Source organism: Anopheles nili, chromosome 2 (assembly GCF_943737925.1).
Source record: "Anopheles nili chromosome 2, idAnoNiliSN_F5_01, whole genome shotgun sequence".
NCBI lineage: Eukaryota > Metazoa > Arthropoda > Insecta > Diptera > Culicidae > Anopheles > Anopheles nili.
Window position 1 is genome coordinate 33,547,310 of NC_071291.1, and position 25,116 is coordinate 33,572,425.

General features: G+C 52.6%; 1 protein-coding gene across 1 annotated transcript in view; it reads left to right on the top strand.

Annotated features, from left to right (window-relative positions):
• Positions 1-4,342: 4,342 nt before the first annotated feature.
• LOC128720236 (homeobox protein homothorax) overlaps positions 4,343-25,116 on the top strand; it is a 111,953-nt gene continuing 91,179 nt past the window's right edge. Inside the window, exons 1-4 of the mRNA XM_053813932.1 lie at positions 4,343-4,611; positions 10,747-10,888; positions 23,778-23,828; positions 23,967-24,017. Of these exons, the coding sequence (XP_053669907.1) occupies positions 4,385-4,611; positions 10,747-10,888; positions 23,778-23,828; positions 23,967-24,017 (471 nt within the window). The 5' untranslated portion in view covers positions 4,343-4,384. The remainder of the gene's footprint in view (positions 4,612-10,746; positions 10,889-23,777; positions 23,829-23,966; positions 24,018-25,116) is intronic.

Sequence of the window (25,116 nt, forward strand, 5' to 3'; positions counted from 1 at the left end):
ATCAGATCGCAAAAGGGAAGAGCGAATGGTGCTCGCGATTTGTGAAAATCATCCCTTCCCCGCTCGGTTAAGGAATTCGCGCACGATCTACCACCCTTTCTGCTCAGTCCCCCACCCACCCCACCGGTCGGTTGCAACAACATTGTCCGCGTGTGCATTTAATCGATCGATCGGAGTCCCATTGGCGTGCGTTTCTCAGGTTTCCTCCTTCTCTAGCTCTCACAGCCGGTACGGCGAAGGGTAGGCCGGTTCGAAATCAATTAGAGCCTTCTTTCTATCTTTCGCTTCGTTTTTCTCGTTCTAAAAGAGTGGACCGAATCCAGCCCCAGCCCCAAGTTCGATGGGTCGTGTAATCGATCGCGATTCCTCCCACGTGGGTCGGTTCTTGCGCATCAAACGATCGATCGAGCCATCGAGGGCTTTGAAGGGCCTCGGTTGTTGAACGAGCAGAAAAAGAGCCCTTCACGGCTTAAGTGCTCCCACCTTAGGCCCCCCCATTGGAGGGACCACTTCACTGGAGAGGATGGCACTTGCGAGGATGGCAGGCAAACGAAGAGAGCACGCAAAAGAAAAACACATTTCAATTCGCGGCATCCCCAAAAATCCCGAACCGGAAAATCTCAATACGTCGGAGCATTTCCACACACACACACACACACACATGGATGCGCGCGTGCCGGAAGACACCCGAAACCATAATTGGCCATTCGGATGTGTCGGTTGATTGGTTGAAAATTGGAAAACTTCTCCCCACGGGGAAAAGGCGCACGCGTGGCATCGTTGTCACTGCGTTTCTCGATAACACCACCCCGTTAACGGTCGCCCTCAGGATTGTGTGTGTGGTGGATTTTGGGTTCGACTTTTTTTTTGTTGGTTGTTCCTCTCACTCTCTCCCTCTCTCTTTCCCTCTCTCTCTCTCTCTCCCGCACACTCGCCGTGTCCTAATTTTATGCAAATGGCCGACCGACGGTCCTAATTGCCGATAGTCTGACGGGGGGTTTTTCTCCACCCACCCTCGCGGGCAGGGAAAATCAGCCACCCTTTCAGCCATGCGTCTTATCGCACGCGGACCATAACAGACCACCCCCGGAGAGGCGGGTGGGGGAGGAAGTTGTTTTAGGACCGGGAAAAAGGTCAAAAGGATCACGCCGTCGGCGGCTGGGCTTGCATTAGTATCAATTACTTGGCTATTTGCCGTCCGAGAAATACCCCTTTATTTTCTTTTTTTGGGAACACCCAAAGCCGAGGGTGGCTTGTGCGTATTCTGGAGGAAAAGCGATGCCACCGTAATGGAGTGTTGTGTGCGGTTTTGTCCTCAGGGTGTGCGTGTGAGTAGGTGGTTGGGAAAATTCGACCCGATCAAGTCCCCCCTAGGCGTGTGCAATCGCTTCGGAATTTCGACCAACATTTCGACGGCCCAACCCAATGGGTGTATGTGTGGGTGTGTGGGTGGGTTTGTCAACACACAGGCATTCCCGTGGACGTGCGGGAAATTAGTTGTGTCGTGTCGGGAGCGCGCGCTCGGGAAAACACGAGAACAAAAAAAAACGGTGCCCACCATCCGGGGTCCATATGTGAGGAGGGTTTTTTTTTGGTTTTGAAAAATGACTTACCCACAGGCAAACGGGGTGTCAAGTAACACGACCGATGTCGTCCCTGTTTTCCGCACCTCTTTTCCACCCCCGCACGTGTGCCGTCCCTCACACGAGAGGGATCATCTCGCGCGATCGCATCGTTCCGATATCCGTGCGACTCTGTGAACCGCCGGGACATTGAGGGACGGCAAACGAGGGACCCTCGAGGGGTTCTCGCACATGTTTCTCGTTCTCTTGGTAGGATCGCGATGACACCCCCCTTATGGTGCTCTACCGCATCCTTCTCCCGCTAGCCCTATCCGTGACGACAGCGAAGTGTGACACGAAACGGCGACGGGCGAATGAAAGAAGAGACAGAGAGAGCGAGAAAGAGAGAAAAGAAAACACACAGAAAATGGCGCGCCGAGAAAGGCAAGACCCAGAACGAGGGCCAGGGTCCAATGCACCACCACTCTGGCATCTTTTGGTAGCCTCGGTTGCCTCGGTTGCCTCGGTTGCCTCGGTTGGCTCACGTTTTCCCGGGACCTGAACGCCCGCGTGTCAAAATCCACCAGAACACAATCAATCATCGTTCCGAAGACGCGACCGTGCCCGAAAATATCTTCTCTCTAGGGGTGTATGTGTGTGTGTGTGTGTAGAGTAGTGTAGAGGTAGGGGAGGCCATCAGTCGGGGGAGGGTGCTTCATTTTCGCGGCCTCAACTCAACGCGCAACACTCTGGGGCCGTTTTCTCAGAACCAAGCCAAGACACCAAAAAGGAGCTGCAATTTCGCACCCTTAAAGAAGGAGGTGGAGGGAGTGGGTGGGGGTTGGGTGGGGTGGGGTGTTTCACCCTACCCCATCGTTCAATCGGGTCCCCATACCCGTTGGTGCATCCGCATCTGGCTCAAGATGGCCCTTCAGCGGAATAACGACGTCTACTCCAAGCGATCGTTTACACGCCCGGGTTCGTTTCGCGAATAGCGCGAGCGCGCGTACGTGTGCCTGTTTGTGTGCCTCTGTGTGTGCGAGGTGGTTTGTTAACAACGCCCGGAAGCGACAAGCACGGGCGCAGGATACCGTTTAGGGCCCCCTCGTTGGCCACAAGAACAACAACAACAACACCAACAAAGCAAAGGATATCCTTCGTGGCTTCGTCGTTCTCGAGTGTGATGGGAATCCTTTCGGAGTCTGCCAAGACGACGGCACACCCGGGAAGGAGGACGAGAAGGAGCGTTTTTCCCGCGCTACAATCATTTCCGGGACGTGGATTTGTAGCATCCGGCTGGCATCTTATCCCTGTTTTTTTTTTGTTTCTTCTTGTTTTTGTTCGTCCTTGTTTGGCCCGCCGGGCGTCGTGATTTCTCGCATCTTCCTCTGCGTGTCGGGATGAAAATAAGAAAGGAAAAAAAAACGGGTCGCATTCCCGTACCGAACATTGGCCAGAAAGGATGCAGGATTTGAATATATTTTCCATTCACGCGAAGGCGAAGAAAAAAAGCAGGCAAATAGCGCGCTGCCATCTTGCACAAAAACCAGGGGGCCCCTCTTTTGTAACGAACCGCGACCCACCGGGGATGGGAAAAATCGGCACGAAACGGCACCACCGGGAGATATGATGTGCTGCTGCTGCTGCTGCTGCTTTGCGTTGTCGGTTGCGCATCTTTTCGCCATTACGCGGTCGAAGCCGGTCGGTCGGTCGGTCGGTCGGTCGGGATTTTGCGTTCCATTTTACCCGCAGGACGCAGGACGAACCCACCGAAGGACCGATTTGTACCGAGGGGCCAGCAAATAACAAAAAGGGGTTTTTCCTTTCGCTCGCCGTTTCTCTTGTTTGGCTTTCCTTTCAAACGGGGGCAAGACTGCTGCTGCTCTCGGTCTCAAAAGAAACCGGAAGGTGAAATGGAGTTTCGTGTATCGAAATGATGATCGTCGCGCCTTTTCCCGGTGCGGGTTTTTGGAGGCAGCGCGGAAAAACCCATTTTCCATCTTCCATCTTGCGCGCCCGCACGCGGCCCGTGAGAAATAACGATGCGGTGGGGAATTGGTTCCGAGAGCATAAAATGAATGTTTTTCAATTATGGCTCCACCCGTTCGCCGGCTGTGCACGTGCGTATGTGTGCGTGCGAAAATGGATTCTAAATCGGAAGTACCGTCGGGCGTTTTGTTCATCCCTTTTTTTTTGTTGGACGTTGTTTTGTTCCTGATTTTTCCACCCCCGGCACCAAAAGAAGGATGCGTTGGGGATGTGGTTTGTGGAATTGTCGAATCCTTGCACGTTCGAAGGGGAGTTTTAAACCACACAAAACGGTGGCCTGCTCGTAAAGCCACCCTCGGGAGAGCAAAAAAAAAAACGCCTCATACATATTAATTTACCCGTCTACCGATTGATTACCGATTGCCGGCTTTTGATTCGGGAGGAGGGAGTGTTTGAATTCATCATGGCGTCGGAATCCTGCGATAATGAGGCCCCGTTTAACGCTCTCGTAAGTCCGAACGTACAAAATTGTGGAGCCCGAGCATCATCCAAACGCGGCACATCATTATCCTCTCCATCATCATCATCATCATCATCATCGGCGTCGGCGTCATTGGCGGCTATGCCAAAGGGTCCTAGGTTGTTTCTTTTTTTGGGAGGCGGGAATAACAACTCACGTAATAAGTGCGTGGAGCCTCGGGATTTAGGATAGTGGCTTGTGGCCCTTCACCACAACCACTCAGCTAACACTCGTTTCTAATCTCTCACTCACTCTCGCTTTCTCTCTCCTTTTCTCTAAACAACAGTACGAAGATGGCCTACACGGCTACGGGATGGACGCGAGCGCCGCCGGAATGTATGACCCCCACGCCGGCCACAGACCCCCGGCGTTGTCCGGTTTGCCTCCGCATCACTCCCCGCACCTGAACCATGCGGCCGCCGCCGCCTCGGTCGGCATGCACGGTTACCACGGAACCTCTAGTCACGTTTCACCGGCCTCCAGTCACATGGGCGCAGTGCAGCCCGACATACACAAGCGAGACAAAGAAGCTATCTACGGGTAAGTTGCGGAGTTTTTCTCAATCTCAATCAATTTCCTTTCCTCCCGCGCGAGGGGGTGACAAAGCCAACCCTTCATGTGACCACCGGGAAGATCAAGATCGCGATTCTCGAAGGGTGTGGTTGGGCGCGAAAATCGACCGATACAACACACACCAGGCGGTTGTGAAGGAAAGGCGCGCACGAGCACACGCCAAGCTGGTCTGGAGCCTGCCTGTCTGAGCCAACCTGACAACCTAAAGGACGATGCGCTTACATGCGGTACATTAAAAAGCGATAAATCATCGCACCATGGCACCGGAACCGGAGCCCTTTTTTTTGGCGGGACCAAACAACGCTAAGACAAGCGCGCCTAATGACCGGGTTTTATCTCGATTGTAAACATTTTGGGGCGCAAATTACACCGTACTCGGTGGGTCGCGCTTCGGAGGTTCCCTAATCCGAATCCCAAACCACGGAGAACGCATGAGAGATTAAGTCATGCCGGTGTTGCGATCGCGAGCAAAAGGATGCGCCGAATCAAAACCAGCCTAAACGGAACCGAAGGAAACAAATTGCAACACGCCCGATAATTATGATGATTATGAAATTTCGTAATAATACCCATTAAATCCCAGGAAGCCCCGGTTCTGGGTGCTCCTCTTTCGGCTCGGCTCCAAATGCACAGATCACACCACCGATGCACATGAGAAGCTCCAGCGTGCCCGAGTGGTGGGCTATAAATTTAAAATGTGATCAATCTATTAGCCCTAATTATAAGTTCCGCTTCTCGGGGTTTAATCCGGTCGCTGGGACGAAACCGACGATCGACGATCCTCGATGCACGCGTGTTCCTCCACTTCCGACCCGAGGATCCTGTCGTTCGGCCACATTGGTGGGCTGTGTGTGTTTTTTTTTCACATTTCATTCAACGACGTTTTCCCCCGTTGTGGACGTGCGGTTCGAGCGGTTCCATCACCGCGCAAAGGGTCGCCTTGCGGTCGCCCACCGAAGGGACAACGCGTCGTTGCATATTGATTCGGCTTCGTCGGGTTCGGCCCTTTTGTGCCGCCTTCTGTGCTGGGGTGCGAAAGGGATAATTACACCCGATAAGTAGGTGGGCGGCGGGGTCCTTCTCCACCGTGCCACGGCCCAGGACTCGTCTGAGTGCCACAATTTGTCCCAAAAAAAAACACAGGCCAAAAAGCGAGGGTGACGGAGCCACATGCCCGATCCCGCCACCACAGCCCGTTATTATCCCATTAGAGCGCGTGTGGCTGCGCCCAATCTGATCGTCCGATCGCTACCGCAGCGCCTTTATTATACACATTATAATCGAAGGAGGAAGAAAAAAAAGCGAGCCCCCAAAGGCGGGTTCGTGCTTTTTTTTTTGGTTCGGTTTGCTTGCTTGCTTGCTTGGTCTCCCCCTATGCTTCTATGCTTCGCTATGCTGCATGTTGGTTTTTTTGGTGGACCCGCGCGGGCTCACGCGCCATTTGGCCACCACCGGCTCTCGAGTGGTACGGGAAATTGAATAAGTGATGGGCGTGGGCGGTGGCGGTGGCAGCCGGTGGGGCCACCAGGGGACCAAAGGGGCGGAAGTGATCTTTTAATTTGTATGCCGTTAATGCGCGGAGAGCCCGCACACACACACACCGAGTCGGAAGCGATTAGGAAGGGAGAGTCCCGGGAGGGTCATTAGAACATTGATGGATAAATGATGGCTGGCGTGGCGTATGAATTAAATTTATGACACCTGTGCGGTTGTGGACACGCGAGAAAGAGAGACAGAGAGAGCGTGAATGAGGTGAATAACAACACAAAAGAAAAGGGAGACACATGGGACAGATTTATGCATACCCCGGCACGTTATCTCGACACGGCGTCCTGTTTGCTGTGCGAATATTGATAAATCGCTGCTCGATCGATTGCTGCAAATGCCGAGCTTTTCGCGTCCTTCGAGTGCAAATATGCATCTCCGATAACAATGTGTGCACCTACGTTGCATACGCTGCATTGCCATGTCAAACACGGGCCCGAATCCCCTCAAACGCAGTCATAAACGATGCATTAAATCGGGGCTGCAAAACATGCTTGTAAAACGCGATAAACGATGCTCTCCATTTTTAATTCGACTCATTCTTTGACGTTTGACACACTCGTCATCGTCATCGGTGCTGTGTGTCTTCGAAACAGGGGATCTAATTGACAGCGACACGACACGGTCGTCCGGCGGGTTGATGCGTTTGCGTCTGTTAATGCCTTGTGTTTGCAGAGCATGAATCGGAAGGCTCGCGCGACAACTTTATCAAAAATCCACTCGCCGGGCGGAGTTTTATTCGATCGTTAAAACGGAGAATGTCGTTCCTTGCGTTCCGTCGAGATGGAGGTCGCTCCGAAGCGACCGGTCATTAATCTGGAATTAATCGTTCCCGTTTCCCGTTAAGCCCTTGCGCGATCCCCACGGGAGATCACGGCTATTTCGGTCGCAAACCATCTCTCTGTGTGTGTGTCTGTGCGTCCTCGTGAGAACGGCCCCCTTTTTTTCGCTGGCGTACTTCATTCAGTGGCGCAGCATTTCCGGTGCATCGGCGACCGGCGGTTGCAGAAATTCAAATCCCTCCGAATGGCAACCGGTTTGCGCGGGGCGCTCGAATCGAAACGAAACCGCGTCTCGTCGTGGTGCAGCCGTTTTAAATGCCAAAATGCAATTCTGTTTCATTAAAAATTCATACTTTATGTATGACAGCAACCTTGTTGTGTGTGTCTCTCTCCACCCTCTCCACCGTTTGGTGTGGGGGAGGAGAAGATGGGGCGATGCTGGGAGGCAGGGGACTCGCCGGAGACTCGCCAGGGAACTCTCGCGTCTCCCAAATGTGTTGATCTTTTACCATTATATGGCATTTCGCAAAACGCACCGGCGGAGTCGTTTTCGGTCGCAGCGATCATCGACCGTCAGCTGCGCTGTGACCTGGTGCTGGTGTGTGTTTGTATGAGGGGGGTGATGGGGGGGGAGGGAGTAACCAGCAACCCTCAACATTTCCCCACCCAGCGCCCACCGCCCAGCAGTCGTATTTGTGACAAGGTCTCCACTTGCTCCACGAGAAGACCTCTGACGTTGATGATGCAGCCGCCGGGGCCTGAAGTCGAGGGCCTTGACGGCCTCGACTCGACTTGGTGTGTTGCGTGCAGCGCGGTGCATGAATGCATGCATGCATGCATGCCTGCTTGCCTGCCTGCTGGTGGTGGTGTGTGTGTGAATCGTGCGGAGCGAGAGATCGCGAACGAACCGCGACCAAAGTTCACGCGCGGCGCGATCGACGATTCGTCCCGTCATCGCGATCTGCTGCCGTCTGCTGATGGCGTGAAGAAAACCGATGAAGATCTTCTGGCCCTTTGGGTGCGGGTGCATTCCGTGCGTGGTGTGCGGAGAAATGAGAAGACGAAGACGAAGAAGAAGAAAAAGGGAGGAAAAAACACCACGAAAAAGTGGTAGGAATTAAATTGCACAGATCGAGGTGGGCTATATTTGCATTGACCTGTCATAATGACAGCTCGCCTCAGCTGACAGTTGAGCGCGTCATCCCGGATGTTAGAAACTGCTTGTTCCGCGCACCTTCCTCTTCTGGATCACGGATCCTTGTTAACCAAGTCGTGTATTAACAGTGTACCGGGTTTTGGGTTGGACGGGAAACCGCCACTCCACGCCAAGACGTTCCCCAGCGGATTGGAAGCGAAACATTCCACGGAGCAGCTGCAACGACACTGAAGCTGAAGCTGAAGAGCTCACCGTAACATCGCCGACAACAACGAGCTTCTTCCGTTCCCTTCGACAACACGGCCGGAACGCACAACAAGGACATGCGCGCCGCCGATGGCGAAGAAAGCGAATGGGAACGGTACGTCGTCGTCGTCGTCGTTGGTGCATCGGCTCACGGGTGCATCCGCAGCACAAGGCACTGGAACGGGTGCATCTTCACCGTGCCCAGGGTCTGTGCGCTTGTGTATATTTACCGAGCACTTTTCCAGCGTCTTTTTTATTTTTCCAGCGCTTCAAGAACAACACTCTTCTCCAGTCGCGTTCTCTCGTTGCAGCTGAAGCTCTCCAAACAAATCCGGGCCCTGTTAGTAAAACGGGGGCCCCGGGATAGTTTATTTGAATTTTGCGATGCTCCCAAAATGCTTAAGCGCCCCGGCCGTGTCAGCCGTGCGGGTGCAATTCCGCGTGGCCCTCACGAGCAACCGGATTGCAGGGCGCATTCGTAAAATATCCTACAAATTACATAAACAATCGCGCCCGGCTGCGGTTGCAGAGGATGCCGTACAATATTTAGTGACATTATCAAAATATTTACGTACGCTGGCGTCGGTGTCGTCGTCGTCTTCGTCGTGGTCGTGGTTGTGGTCGACGTTTGAGAGCTAAGGAGCTGCCACCAGCGCAGCGTGGGATGCTGGTCGAAGGGTGGCTCGATCTCCCTTCCGTTCGGATCCGGGTTGTGTGTTTATCTACACTAAACAACGCTTCGACATGTACACACCAATAACGCGCGCTGGTGTGGCTCTAGTGGCACCACAGAGACCCCCTTGACGCACAGACGGCCTCAAAACGTCTGTCTGCGTCTGTGCAATCCCTCCGAGACTCGACGTGACGTTCAAGAGGCCCACGATCACGGGTGCATCGTTGCAGGCACACGTAAACATTCGATATAGACATCAACGCTGGTCGGCAGCTCGAGTGCCAACTTTGGCCAAACTCTCCCGAGTTGGGGCATCCGTCGACGGCAGCCCGTTTTGTGTCCGTTTTGAGTCCTTGTGTTAAGGAGCATCTCGGAAAGGGAGCGAACCTTTCGTCTTTCCTTCACCGCCTGCGGGTGTTGCCGGAAGTCAAGACAACAGTGTCTTGCCTTTTGGACCCGGTTTGACGGTCACACACAAAAGAGACAGATCGGAGTGGAGGCTCGTGCGCGTTCGTCATCCATCGACACGATCTCTGCGGGCCCTTTTTTGAAGGTGAGGCGACAACAAAGACACGACGAATCCGAGTCCCGTTGAGATGCTTATCACGAGCCGTTTAAATAAATCCATCACATCCACAAGGCGCCCGTGGTGAGAGCCCTTTGAAGTCGAGCAGGCACTTTGGCGGGTTTTATTGGGTTTTATCTGCGGAAATATCTCGCCAAAAACCCCTTTTCTTCTTGCGAACGAATCGCACGGTGAATAATAAGACGGTCCCGGTCGACGTCGTCATCGTTAAGGTTTTGAGATGGTGCTAGAGTGATCACCACCACGCGAGAGTGATCACCCGAAGAACTTATCGCTTCGACACACCTGGAGCTCCCGCGTAAGGGCGCGTAGCCCTCGAAAGTGCGTGCAACTGCCGCTTGTACGCGATGGGCGAACAAATGGGGCCTCCAGATAAGGCACGGTTCGGTGTGCGGCCCTTTTTCTCGTAGGGATACGCAAGCAAACACGCCACGGTGTAAAGGGGTTTTTTTTTTGAGCGCGATATGTGTGCCCGGCTAAAGGGGAATGACTTTTCCACCCTGCTTTTCATGTTTCCATCTCTCGCCTTCCGTGGCCGTAGGTGGGCCGAAAACCGGGCGCAAGCGGAGCGCAGAGAATAGTAAACAGAACGAACGACTTCCGAACATCGCACGGGGTGATGGGCCTGGTGCGTGGCGTATATATATAATTTTTTTTCCTTGATAGAGGGACGTGATTCAACATTTGTCAAACGCATAAACTCCTAATGACATTGCCTCCGCGAAGGGTGTAGGGACCAACGCTAACGCAAACATGCGCCTCACCGCGAGAGTGGCGTTTTATGCGGCTCACACGCACCCAGAGACCATTAATCCACTTTCACTCGGCGCACACAAAACGGACCCGGTGTGAGTCGTCGTCTTCCGGTCTGGTCCGGGTGCGGTTACGTGGCATATTTTCGGCAGAAAGGGAGTGGGGCCCTTTGGCGCAGCTGAAGAAATTACATGCGGCATTACACCGGATGGCCGATGACGGGCAACTTTTTTCATATTTTCGTTCGGTCGTGCCCTTCTAAGAATGCTTTCCCTTAACAGCAGCAGTACCACGTGTTCGCCCTGGCCATTATATCTAATATCTCTTTCTCTCGCATGTTCTCTCTCTCTCTCTTTTTCAGACACCCGCTATTCCCGCTGTTGGCGCTGATCTTCGAAAAGTGCGAACTAGCAACCTGCACCCCTCGAGAACCGGGCGTGGCCGGTGGTGACGTCTGTTCGTCGGACTCCTTTAGCGAAGATGTGGCTGTATTCAGCAAACAGGTATGTAATCGACCCTGCGAGGGTGCCGGATATTAATCACAGCCACACACACACACACACACGCCCGTGGGGGTCCAAAGTTGATTGGGAAGGGCCAACAATGTAGCGCCACGATCGAGAAGCAGATCAACCCCTCTACAACTGCTGCAGCGAACGCAGACGATCGATCACTCATAATCAACCCGTGGTCGTATCGCAGCGTGAAACTGATGGCCCAACACCAAACCACAGCACGATGCCCTTTCCGTGCGTGTGCGTGTGTGTGCGTGTGTGTCCCTTGTTCTACCCCCCCAATGGTTTATTTGCGTTCGCGGGTCGAGCGAGCGCGCGCGCGAGTCGATTAATTAGCGGGTTTTATGCAACCCGGGCCCGGGATAGGGACACCGCCACACAGGATCGTTAGTGGGTTCGCCCTTTCTTTTTTTTCGCTGATTTTGCGCTTTTTGTTCTGCCACGGATGATGAGGAAGGACGAGCGAGCCGTCTGCCTTTTCGCGAGTGAGATCGCACTTTCGGGCGACACCGGAATGCTCGAGTTGGTGCCACACGGGCGTGTGCGTGTGGAAAAAGCGCAAGGTCGTGCCTGGCGTTCATTCACAGCGCGCACACTGCGGGGTGTAGAGACGTGCCGCCGTTAAGGAGTCCCCGCTGGCGTTCCTCGCCCGCTGGTGTGGCCCCGGGAGTCATTAAAATGTGCGGCCCGTTTAACGACCGCGTCCCGAGACACACCGAGACGATGGTGTGCCGTACCGGAGAGAGAGACGTTTTTAACGGTCCCCGATGGTGGTGGATCGCGTTTCGCGGGGTTTTAGGAAAAAGCAGCCCACGTTGCTCCCGGAAAATCTGGACCAACGAGGGGAGAGCGGGCGATAAAATGCGAGCGTGTGCGCGGCATTCGGAGGACCGCTTTATGGTCGCTTTAAGAGGCTGTAAAGAAATGCTGTAAAAAAAAAAATTGAACAGAAAAAAGGTGGCAAGGCGTGTGCGCTATCTCGCCCAGTTTCGCTCGGTGTCACTTCGCTCCGGTTGAAGGGTTCCCCAGTTCTGGCTTCCCTGCTGTGGTCGATCGTTCTGCTTCTCCGAAGGCAGGCCCAAATCAGGTCTTTCGCTGTCCACCAGACCAAACCGAAGAAGGCTCGTTTTACAGGCCTTAATGCGCGGCGGGAATATTGATTGATTCTGGGTCATTTCTAGCCCGACCGTAATCAATCCCTCACGGGTTGTTTTATATATATTTTTTTGTTGTTGCTTCTTTTCGGTTTTGAGGGTGTCCTCCAGGGAAAGGAGGGAACACGGTGTGTTGGTCGATAGCGGTCATTACCGATGGGATGTTTGTGTGGTTCGTTATTTATTTCGTTCTTCACGACCTCTCGACTGCGTCATCAGCATCCCACGGAGCGCCCACACGCGCCCAATGCGTCTGGTGCGTCTTTTCTTTTGCTTTTTCGGGGTTTGCTGACTCGCCTCATGACCCTCTAATAACAGAGCTCAGGGTGGGGAAAAAAACCATGAAATAAAGTAAAACGAATTCCAACCCCCCTTCCTTCATCCCCTTGGTACACCAACACCCTGCCTGTCTCTCTCGGTGGCTGCAACTCGATCCGATTCCCCGGGTCTGTCGTTACATCGTTGCCTTTCTGGACGCTTCGCTATTCCTTTCGACAAACGAGAGGTGTTTACTTGGGCACGACCCACCTAATTTTGCCACCGTGTGGCTAGTGAGTGCAAGCGAGTGACTGTGAGAGAGAGAGAAGAAGGACCGGCAAAAATCGATAGGACAAAGTGCGCATTGTCCGAGGTCGGTTTGAGTTCGGGGTTGTACTTCTTCGCGACCGCGCATTCCTTCTGGATCATGATGTTCTGCATCAAGATAACGCGCAACCGAACGGCCGCGGCGTGACTGAGCAGAAATGTAAATTTTGCTGATGACTGCTGTCCTGAAGTTGCTGTCCCAAAGTTCTTCCTTAGGATTGGGAGCCCTTCTTCGCGTGAGCTCGATTGGCTTGGCCCTGCGTGTAAAAACGGGTTCCCTGACTGAAGTGTGCTGCATCGGAGACACTATGAGGCGCAAGTCATCGGCGAAGGTCTTCCTCAGACCAACGGTCAGGTGGAATGCACCCAAACCAGAGGATCACGAGACCGCAAAGTGACACTTTGGCTGGGCCTTTGGATTCGGCCCGAAACCCGCACCGATGATTATAGGGTTAGCTGGTCTTTTAAATAAGTTTCAATCAAAAGATATCATCTCGGCATCTTCATCTGCATATATATTCGTTTCGGGCGTAGAAACCCGCCCTTGGGACGCGTCGTCGATGACTCCCTGAAGTTATGACGTGTCTTCCGGACGTCTCTGAGCGATCGTTCTCTCGATGTATGCTTGATCGTACGGCTCGCGATCGCACGGCTCGTGATCGTGATGCACACCCAGCACATCACCACCAGTCAGCCCTTGGTGCTGGGACTCGAAATTCTAAACGCATTAAAATAAATGTATCCTTTCTGCGCTGCCACCTCTCTCTGCTTTGCCACGAGATCACGGGACAGATCGCGCACCGACTGGGTCTGGGTCCCAAAAATACCTCGAAATCCCTACACACAGAAAAAAGCGACCCAAAAAGGGGCGACCCCCGGGGAAAACGGGCGAAAACGGAACCCGAATAACATTTCTTCCAGATGACACTAATCTGATTTTCTTCTTGATGCGTTTCTCAAGCTTAACACACATTCCCCCGGTGTGGCTGTGGCGGCCCTTGGCCCTTTTTTTTGCTCTTTATTTTCTTCGGTGAGTTCCGCTGCGGGATGCTGTTGCTTCGAATATCTCGTTTTGTTCTTTCCTCGTTCGGGCAGGGCTGTTGTGATTGTTGCTTGGTTTGGGCTCATTCTTTCCCGTACACTGGCTTCGCCCGTTCTGCTTGTTAGCGCGAGGCGAACGAGCCTCGGCATTAGGCGTTTGTTGTTAGAATGTTTTTGGGAATTATTGGCCGCAAGGCGGGCAGGGTGAGTAAGTGAGGGAAGCAACCACCTCTCTCTCTCTCTCTCGCATGTTGCGTTCTGGCTGGTTTTGTGCCATTTGCAGCTTCACCGTGGCACCGTGGTGAGTCTTTTTCGCCAGAACGACGTCATTTTAAGCCGTCTCGGGTTTTTGGGCTCGCTCGGTTAAAGTGATCAATGCAGCAATGACCGGGAAGGAAGCACAAACCAAAAGGCACACCTCGAGAAGCCTCGGTGTGAGAGAGGGAGCCACAAAAAAAAACCACCCGAAAAACGAGGGAAAAACGATAAAAATAGCATGAACTTGACGCGGCAGCAGCAGCAGCAGCAGCAGCACCGTGAAAGGAGCATCGCCTCCAGCATGGGGGCAAAAACAAAAAACAAAAAATGAACGAAAAATCAACCGCATCGAGATCATTTGAAACTTAAGACGATTCCGAAGGTTATTTCCATGCGTGTGCGTGTGCGGCACAGTGTGGTGCAAAAAAAAAACGAATGAAGCGCGCCCGGTACCGGGGCTAAAATAAAAGAGCAAGCATTGTATGCAACGCGAGCTTGGACGCGGTCGAATCTGGAACCAATTTAAAGGCCTCACTCGTAACGCAACCGATCGGTCTCCTATGCTCAAGGTTCTTGTGTGTTCGTGTGTGCGCGCTCACACTAGAGGACGCAACAAGCCCGCGGAATTCGTAGAGCCGCCCCGGGGTCACGCTCAAGCGCTCCGAGACCGCGCTGGATCAAATTCCATCCCAGCAGATGATCATTCTAGGCGTACAGGCCCCCAGGCGTTCAGAAGACAACGACGACGGTCTACGAGAGCATATGTTTCTGGCTTTCGAGGCTGCTCCGATCTCTGCTCGATGCGCCATTCTCAGGTCCCTTTCAGGACGCAGCCCGCAGGGCCCTTTCAGGAAGCCATCGTACTGGCGTGTGGCGGCAGAAAAATAGGAAAGACCTCTAAGCCCTAGTGCACACACACACACACACATAGCCATAGGCATTATGGATGCGTAGTGAAGCGAAAATAAAACCCCCTGAAGAGAGAACGAGAGAGAGAGAGAGATGGAAGGGACCATAGATAGGCAGCAGCAGGAAAGGGTCCCGAGGCTGGGTTTTGAATAGAAGGATCAAGGGAGGAGAGAAATAACACAACACCTTCCACAGAAGAGAAATAAAAAAAAGGGGCCAAATACCGACCGGCGAGAAGACCCCCTGGTGGAATAGAACCCCGACCGACCCAATGGGACAATGGGAAACCGAGGAAAATATCGAAGATTACAATTATGTGATCAAAAGAGACTTTCAATTTTGCTCTTATTCATTATGCCCGATCGCCTGGATGTGGTACCCTTTAGTTCTGTCTCTCGGTCCCTTTTTTTTGCTTCTTTCTTCTTCTTCAACCATGGGCTTCGCGATGCGTGCGATCCCTTTTTATTATTCTTTTCCTTCTTTTTTTTCATTCTCCCACCCGATCGCTTCTACCTGCCGTCTCGAAGAGGGTCTCTCTTCTTCTACTGCGTCTCAGCTCGGTTCCGACCTTCGAGTTGGATTGTGATTCAGCGTGCAAGGGCACACAACAAGCCCTTTTCGGTTGAGAGCTAGAAATCCACCATCTCGACCCGACCCGGGGTCCCAATTTGTAACCCTCTGCCCAACCCACTCTCCCCCCTCAAACGCCAAAGGGCCCCAGGAGGGATGTGCAAACAGCCAAATGACAGCGTTGTGCGCCACAGGACCACCCTTTTGGGTGTGCTTTTCACTTTCCACTTCCCGGGGTGCGAGACTCCCGCGGGTCCTGGCAGGGATCAAGCGCGCGCGCGCGCGCGCTCGTCGATCGTGGGGTGGCATTTCGTCCTTCGGTCCATCTCCTAAGTGCATGGCATGCCGTTTTTCATGCATTTTTGGTTGGTGTGCTTTTTTTTCCCTGCTCTTTCACTCTATGTTCGTTCTCTTATGAGGTGTGGTAAAAAAAACGGGCAGTTGAAAAGAAGAACGGACGAAAAAAAAATACACGCACAAACCAAACCCACGGGGTGACATAGTTTGTGTGTGTGTGCGCGCGCGATCGCGCACGGTTTTCGGCTAGCCTTTTTTGGGAATTTCATTATTTCCACGCTCACGGTTTGGTTTTTCGTTTCGTTTTTTCGGCTGTTTTTTTTTTGTGTCTTTTTCGTTTGTGTCTTTCATCTGTTACACTTACATTTCCCTTGCGATCTACGAACCAGACGATCGGCCCCCGGGAGTGGCTTCTTTTTCCGAGCGTCTTTTTTTGGTGTCATTTCCCTCCTGTTGTGCGTTTTTTGTTGCTGTTGTTGCTTTTTTGCTTTCCTCCCAGTCCCTCGAGGTTCTCGACTTTCCAGAACGCACCCAGCGCGTTCCTTGCGAGGATTTCCTTTCCCTTTGGCCCTTTTGGGTGACGCGATCGATTGCCCTTTTTTTGCGCCGCAGCCACCGCCGTCGTCGTCCTCGCCTCCCGGGGAGTTTGAACAAACGCGAAATCGAACAAACGAACCACTAACGAACCTAACGAACTCCGGCGGTGCAAGAGAAGTGAACAATAAAAAAACACATACACACAGGAACACACATATGCGTTAAAATAGCCCCGCTTGCTGGGTTTCCCTCAAAAAGCCAACCATCCCCCGGGGGTTGGCAAGCTCGGCAGGGAAAATGGGGAATAAAAAAGAAAAAGCGCGGAAATTACTTTGTAAGCAGCGAAAAGACGCGTGGTGCTAAATGTATGCGCACGCAAGAAAAAAAAAACAGAATAAAGGCATGTCCGTGTGGTGATGGTCCCCTTTTTTTAAAACACTCACCCTTCGAAGGGTTGCTCATACCGGGCACAGAATGCATTTGATTTAATTATTGCGTAATCGGTCCTGTTGTGCGCCTGATAATGATCGACTCACCCGTGTCCTGGTGGCATCGCCGGGACCGTACCATTTTCCGCCAGGATCGTGAGGAGTGTCGAAAATCAATTATCACCGCATGTGGGCTGCGCGATCCTTAAGCGAGTCCCTCAAGGATCGCGTGACGGCATGGACGAACCGATGAAGCGTCCTTTTCATTCTCATCCCAAAAGGACATTCGAAGCGTCCCATACGTCCCATGCAGTGCTGCGCTTTCGCTTTCGTCGAAGGCCACCGTCACGCGGGGTTTTTTGGGAAAAACTAATCACCCCCTGAGAATTCGATCTTCCCGTTTTTCGGCGATCGGTGTCCTTTTTTTTTCTCCGTGTCCTTCCAACGCCGCTCGGCAGCTGCACCAGGGCCAGGACCTGTTCAAGTCTGTCCTGGCAGTTCCTGGAAGTCGCCCTCGTTCGGCCGGGGCTGGCTTGAGGTCCTTCCCTGACCCAACATGCGGCCCATTCCCAGGACATGGACCTGAAAGGTTGCACGGAACAAAAACACCACCCCTGCCATATGCTGCCGACGGCAAATACCGCGAGCCAGGTTGCCATTGTGTTACGGATTTTGGAGGGATTTATCTCTCGCTCTCGCTCTAAAATGCAGATGCAGATACAGATTGCTTCAACCACAGCCGACCACGGCAGCAGGTAAATGTGGTTCTGTTCGGTATCAGTCTGGAGTCTTGCAAACAGTTCCACAACTGCCTCGTTCAACCCACCGGATGGTCAATGGGAGCGCGTTGGTTTGCTGTGCTTTTTTTTCGCTCTATCCTTCTCTTTCTCTCTCTCGCTCGCTCACGAGGCAGCCGCTTCCCTGCTGCGTTCGTTTGCGCGAAGGAATGGATTTGCGATGTGCGTTTTTTTTTTGCTGGTTGGTCACTCCATCTGCATCGCTGCATCGATGCAATGCATGGAAATGTGCACTTTCAGCTTCATTTGTATGCGCCAAGGACGATCCGCACGGTCGGGAGGCGTCGTTGGGCGGCCCCTTGTACCCTTTTTTCAGTTTCCCCACACCGAAAATGAGGTCATCGAAATCGAATCCGTCACGCATGCGCCATATGTGTGTGCGGGCTCCCCGGGGTTCGTTGGATTGGCAAATCCTGCTCGCGAGGGAGAATCCTCACCGCACCAAATGACATTTAATTGGCACCGGCACCGGTCGGGTGGGGAGAATAGCATCCCCTTTCCGGTTTCTTCACACCACATCCACGCCGCCGGTAACCCGAATAACAAGGGGGCCAGGATTTATGGCCAACGTCGAGAGCGGGAGAAGGAAGAACTCGACCACGGTGAAGGGAAAATTAATCACTTGACGTGAAATAATTAGTTCCCAAAACAAAAACATTCGACTCCGGGGCTCGACCAGTCCCGGCACAAACAAACAGTTAAGTTAAGCAAACTAAACCGCCCGCCAACCGGTAGGAAGAATAAATAACGAAACAGATGGTGGTCGCCGGGACGCAAGGCAGGTCTTCGGTAGAGAAGGCACACACATACACACGCATACACACACTCACAAAAAAGGGCAAAACAAAATCCATGCGGCTGGTGCTGCTGTGTTTGCTGCGACGTGCATCATAAAAAGGCGTGAAAGTATGACGGGAATTTTGTTTGGAAATTTATGCAATCGCCCGAAAGGAAGCGCAAAAGGGGGTTTTTCGAGCGATCGGGCTGCGGTGGGTCGAAGAGAGCAAACCAGCACGGCACAGGAGAGGGAGCTCCACGATCGAAGCCCCAACCCGGCGAGGGGAGCAAAAAAAATATAAAAAGAACGGAGAAAAATCCGCAATCAATACTCGATCTACAAACAACAACTATTTACAACTATATGCGCACACGCGCGGGCACCGGTCGTGTGAGTGAGATGGCACATCCTTGCCACGATCCTGCTCATCCCGCCCTCCCCCTTCCAGGATGCCCTTTTTGATGATGGAATGTTTATTTTTGCTTCGCTCTTTTTTTTTTTATTTATCTTTTTCCCGCGCTTTAATGCAGTCTGCACTTTCGTTCGCTGCGGTGGCGCGGCGAACGATAATTTATGAGCCTCACTTACATCTATATGCGTAGAGAAGGCGCCATCCCCCCCACCACCACCCGTTCACCCGTACTCCCACCCACCCACCCATCCATCCGTGAGACGGCGTGTACGCGTTCGCGGACGTGTGAGGGAAGATAGAGCGAGAGAGAGAGAGAGTGAGCATATTTTATTATGCCTATCTCGAAACGATTTGATTATTGTTTTGATCATAAATTTGACCAAAGCATCGGCGCGAGCCTCCCCTCACTCCTCCGCCCACCACCACGCACTTCCCCTCTCTATCTCTGGCGCCCTTCGATGGCCGTCTTAGGCGCGCGAAGATTGTTTAATGGTATGGTGCCAGCATCGAGAGGAGGTTTTGGGTTTCGGTGGCAATTAGCCGCCAGTTTGGGGGAGGGAGGAGAGAGAGAGAGAGAGAGAGGGTGACTTTTGGCGCTAGTGGAGGAGACGGGGGGGAAAGCTGCGAACGATACGCCATTTCCGGTTATCTGTAGTCGGCACACGCACGGCACGGGATGATGAAATTAGCCCTTCGGTTTGGGCTCTGGCGCCGGGGAAATCCAATCCAATCGAAACCCATTTTCCACCCGATCCGGTTAGGGATCGATTTCTTCCTTCCGAGACGCGACGGTCAAATGGCAGCAGCAGCAGCAGCAGAAGCAGCAGGAGCAGAAGCAGAAGTAGAAGAAGAAGGACTTCTCTGCATCACCGAACCGAACGGCCGAAAACGAACGCCAAAGAAGTAATTAGTAATTACCATTCCGAGAGCGTTCCCTTCCTGTTTCGATTCCAGCTGGAATTATCTCATCAGCAGGTCCGGCCCTCCCAGAGCTTGTCGTCGTCGTCATCTGCCCTAATAGCACGTTTTAATAACATGTGCCGAAAGGCCAGCGGACGCTCATAATTTATGTAAAACAGCAGCCTCGGTGTCCTGATCGAGCGATCGAACGAGATCCCTTTCGGTCGACGTTCGGCACCCTTCCAGGATCGGTGGATCCTTTCCGCAAGAGGGTAATTTATCGCTTATCCCTAAAACGGTGCTTTAATAACTTTTAACACCCCGGTGCCGTTGCGTCTAAGTCAAGCGTTAAATAGCCACCAGTGCTTAAGCCGATCCGCTTAGCATCCTTTGGGCGGTGGCGAGTGAATAATTGACCGGCGCATTATCGGTGGAAGCGGTCAAACGTTACCCGGGAATCACTACAAGTCACGGAAATACCGTCAAGTTGGTGAGGAAGGCGGGTGGGGGGGGGGGGGGGGGGGGAGGAGTTTGATAACATCGACCGGTTGTGGAAATTCGTCCTCGACACGCGAACGCGAACTGCCCGGATCCGGATGTCGCAATTGCGTCCTTGTGTCCTTGAATCCTTTTCGGCAGGCTTTCAGATGGTCTCGAAATTACGCATAATTGCCCGATGGCCCGATGGTGTACGCAAGGGCGTTTAATTGGCGTTCAATTTTACGTTCAACCCTCCCCCCCCACTCAAATGTATCCCACGCGAACGTTGCGATTTGAAAGTATAAAATGGCCCATAAAATCTCGCCCCAACGGGCACACGCGTGAACAGATTTCGAGGGACCCGCCGGTGTCTTGAAGCGAAGGATTATGGCCATGGGGGGAGGGGGGGAGAGGGAAAAGAGGAAAACCACCCGCAACCCTCCGCCTCCCCCCACATCCCCAAATCCAAGTCCCCTCGTGCAATTGTGATGCAGGCGGCAAGTTTTCTTGCAGGCATTATTATTTCTCGCATTTCTGCCACACTCACGGGTACGGGGGTCGGTGTGGTGTGCGCGAGCGAAATAAAGTTATAAATTTATTGCTCCGCTCAAAAAAAAAAAAAAAAAGAAGGGAAAATAAGGCGAAAAGGGAGAGCACACGCACACGCCGTGCAAAAATCCATTAGGAATTCCTTCATCCCGGCGGGATGATGATATTTCATTTCTGGCCATTTTTTACCGCATCTTACGACGACGCGCGTCGGGCGAAAGTGCAGCAGCAGCAGCAGCAGCAACCGTCTGACGGCTTATCCTACCGACTGGGCTGGCCCTACATTTTCCTTGCCATCCTCCTCACCACCACCACCTCTGCCCAAAACCCATTACCGAACCCCTAATGGTCGGCCACTTCGGGAGCACTAAAGCCCGAGTTCTCATGGGCCCACTTCGCCGAAGGGAATTCGAGCAGAGGCCGCCCTTTTTACGCTCGCTCGAAGGGATACACATCGGTCCTGCGTCGTGGTAATCCCACCCTAATGCGCCCACCCACCTTTTCTCCTTCGCTCCGCATTTCCACCCAGAACTCCGGCGGGCGGTGCGAATGAAGTTATGAAATAAAATAGTCGTGAGTTGTTGCGCTGCTTCCGCTTCCGTTTCGGTGCGGTGGGGCTGCGGGCAGGGGGAGGGGGGAGGCGAGGGGAAGGGAAAAAAGGGCTCTCAAACCACCCCCCCCCCCCGTGTCAGCCTTGTGCCCTGTGACTTTGTCAATTTACCTTCAATTTGTAGCAAAACGTTCGCTCGCGCGCGCGTTCGCATTTGGCAATTCCAATCCCGGATCACTGACCCGTGCGTTATTATGCGGCAGGCGATATGCGCGCCCTCCTGCTGCGTTCCGGTTCCGGCAGCTTTCGATTCGGTTTGCTGGATCGTTCTGTCCGATTGGGTGGTTTTTCCTTCCTTTTTGCTTCCCTTGGCTTCGCTGCCAATTTGGGGGAGGGTTTTTTTTTCTTCCCTCGCCACACACACACACACACGCCGAGCAAGGAATCGTGTCGTTTGTCGGCTTTTCTTCCATCGTGTACAAATCCCCAACTTCCCTTTGCCGGAACCGATAACGAAGAAGCGCGCGCTCTCTCTCTCGCTTTCACTGATGTCACGGTAACGCCAACTTCCTTACCGAACAAAGATCCGGATGTTTCCGTTCGGTTTCGGTAACGGCACAGTGGAGCAGCAGCAGCAGCAGCAAAAAAATAAAAGGATCGTCCTGCTTTCCTTGACGGCACGTGTGTATGTGAACGGCTACTTGCGTAACCGAGCCGTGTCGTAGTCCTCTCGAGCCCACAAGGAAACGCATGAAAGCGAGAAAAAGAAAACGCTGGTCGGGGGTGGGAAAACCGCTTTTCTATTACGCAACGCAACGCAGCGCGGAGTTACCGTTCCCGCCGACAGATGGCACCAGTGTCGGACGTTCTTGTTGGTTTTCTGTAATTTCCGGAAGGAACAGGATTGTAATGGGCTGGAATGGGAACCGGGAAACCGAAATGGGGACGATGGCACACACTTCACAAGACCGAAGACCGGAGTTGGGGACGCCACTCTTCTGTCGTTTGCTTGCCTCAAGTAAGCGTGAGGGAGTAAAGAAAAAATGGGTACAAAGAAAACACGAACCACCCCAACAATGGGGGTTGTTGGTGGTGCAGGTTTTGCGGTAGTTGAACTGTGAAATAATATTCTAGTCCGTTAGTTTCACCCGGCTTGGGCCTTTCCACGACGGATGCCGGGGAAAATCGTCGCACCCATCAGCCGACTGGGAGCCATTTTGGGTTTTGGTACATCGTTGTCCGTATTTAACGGAGCGATGATGAGCCCGGGCCGATATGGTCGTAACGGGGCCACTGCTGCAGAAGTATCTAAATCTGTGTGCTTTTCCGCACGAGCCAAAAAGGGAAAGGGGAGAAAAAATGCGCCCTTCCTTCGCCCATCTCGGTCGGAAATGGGAGAAGAACACATTTTTCCGAGACTCTCCGGCCTTCGATTAGATTGCCCTTCCGGTCTGGTTCCGACTGGTGTGTCGTTTGGCAGTCTCCCTGTAGAGTCATCACCAAGCGTAGAAGAGCTGAGTAATGAAACGGGGCGATTCGATTCGTACGCAAATGGCCATTAAGGCTGGACGACAGGACATCGATGGACATCCATAAGGCACACCGTGTCCAGCTTCCGTTCGTTCGTTCATCGTAATCACCTGTTTCGGGAAGGTAGCGCTTTAAATCGAGCAATCTGTGGCTGTGGTATCTTTAAGACTGCCCGGAACTCGGAGTCGATTTTCCATCAACCATTTCCGGTCTAATCTATGAATCCCCAGCATAATGGAAAATGGGAACTTTGGGTGAGTTTTCTTTCGAAACTACCACCGGAAGTGGGTGGATGGGAAAAGTTTTTTTTTATCAAAACAAATGACACCCTCGCATTGGCTCTTTAAATGCAGTAAAATGGTGTGCGAGGCCCATTTCTTTTGCCACCATAAATTGTGATTTAGGGCTAATGACGTGCTGGCCCGGGGGGGTCTCGGGTGAATCTGGTCTCGTTCAAACGGGCCGCCTTGTGGGAGATCGTAGCCCCAGCCCCGGCCAGATCGGAGTGTCCTAAGCGATGGTGTGGTATTGGTGTAAGCACGCCACCACACAACAGCAGACGCCACAAGAACAGGCCGCGTGGCGTGGCGCGAGAATGGAATCAAAATAACAAATCATCGTATCATCGCATTGCCGTGCGCTCGAATGTGCCACCGTGCGCTGATAATTTTATGACTCATGACTTTTACGACGGTCTACGAGCCAGCTAAGGAGCAGCCCCGGAGCCACCAACGGCGAGACCAATGGGTGTGTGAGCCGAGACCCGATTGAGGTCATAAATCCATGAAGTCTGGTGTGCCATAAAAAAATCGGGAAACCACCGGTTGATTTTCTCGGTGCCTGCGAAAGGGCCTAATCATCGGCCATCATCGTACACAGAGGGCCTGCTTGTACTGCTGTTTGACTACCAAAAAATCACACCTACCTGATATATCTGCCCGTGGTAGCCGAGATATAAGCTAGTATCTCGGGTTCCGCCCAGTAGTAGGTTTTTGCGGGCGGTCGGCCTCCTTATCGTGACGTTTGTTCTAACGCCCTCGTTTTTCGAATGTCTTCATGAAACGTTTCTTTTTTCTTCTTCTATCTCTTCCACAACGTGCAGATTCGGCAAGAGAAACCCTACTACGTAGCAGATCCCGAAGTGGACTCACTTGTAAGTATCATCCGCCCATCGATCGGAGCATGCTTCGATTCGTCGTCGCCTGGAAACGCCCGGCTTCCTTGTACTAATGTCATTTTTTTTCTTCTCTATCTCTTTCTTTCTCGCTATCTCTCCGGTCACCTTTATCAGATGGTGCAAGCAATTCAAGTTCTAAGGTTTCATCTGTTAGAGCTTGAGAAAGTAAGTACACGCCGAAAAAAGAGAAAAAAAAATCAAAACAAAACCCCGAAACAGAACAACAAAACATGAAAAACCATACTTTCGAAGTTTTCGTGACAATCTTCGGACTCACTTCTGACACGTCCTCTTTTCTTCGCGAAAAGAAAATAAGAAACCACTGAAGCAGCAAAACACCGGCGCCGCTGAGATTGCGCTCGTGGAAAACGATTCCGCCCCTATTTGCCCCGGGGGGAGGTGTTTTGCGTGTTTTATGGAATTTTTATTTTGTTTTTCCGCGTCAGGCCTTTTATCATTGTGCTTGCCTGGCTGCTGCCACACGTGGTCCCGCACCGTGTTTGCGTGGGACGCGAGTGATCTTCCGTTTACTTGTTTACTGTTTTGCGTCGAATGCACGTGATTCGGCTGGTAATTATGGTTAATTTTTGACGGTTTTGTTTCCCCAATGTTTGGGTTCATTTTTGTCGACTTACGGAAGGAAGAAGGTTTGACTCACTGACGAAGGACGACCGACTTAAAGACGGAACTGTTTGACTACTACTACAACTACGGTTACTACACACAATGATGGCGTGAACAGCTGCTGACCTACTAGAGCGGCCCTTTGACGTAGGCCCGATCCAATCTGTCGCGGTCGACAATCGACGGTTCGTAACGGCGTGTTGATAGTGTTACCGCGTGCCAAAAAGGACGGCGAAATGTACCGAAAAACCCTTAAACCCTTAATCGATCCGAAGCCATCGCAACCACATTACAATAACATGAGCCCATCCGGCTGCTGCTGCTGCTTCCTTTTTGTCCCTTTCACGCGGACTCAACCCAATCGCTTGGTTCCTAATTATGAAATTAGAATTTGTATCTGCCCATCGGAAAGGGCCAGCAATAAATGCGCGACCATCCGCGGGGGGGGCCCTCGCACCTTCCGCCACCTGTCGTCGGTGCAAAGAAGACGAAGAAGAAGAAGAAGGAATAAAGGGGTCGCACCATGTCACATGCGCCTGTATTTATTAGCATCAATTGGGGAAATTTGTGCGCCCAAGCAATAAAGTCGGGTTGGAGGACCGAAAAGCAGAAACAAAAAAAAAATGAACAGGAAAACCGG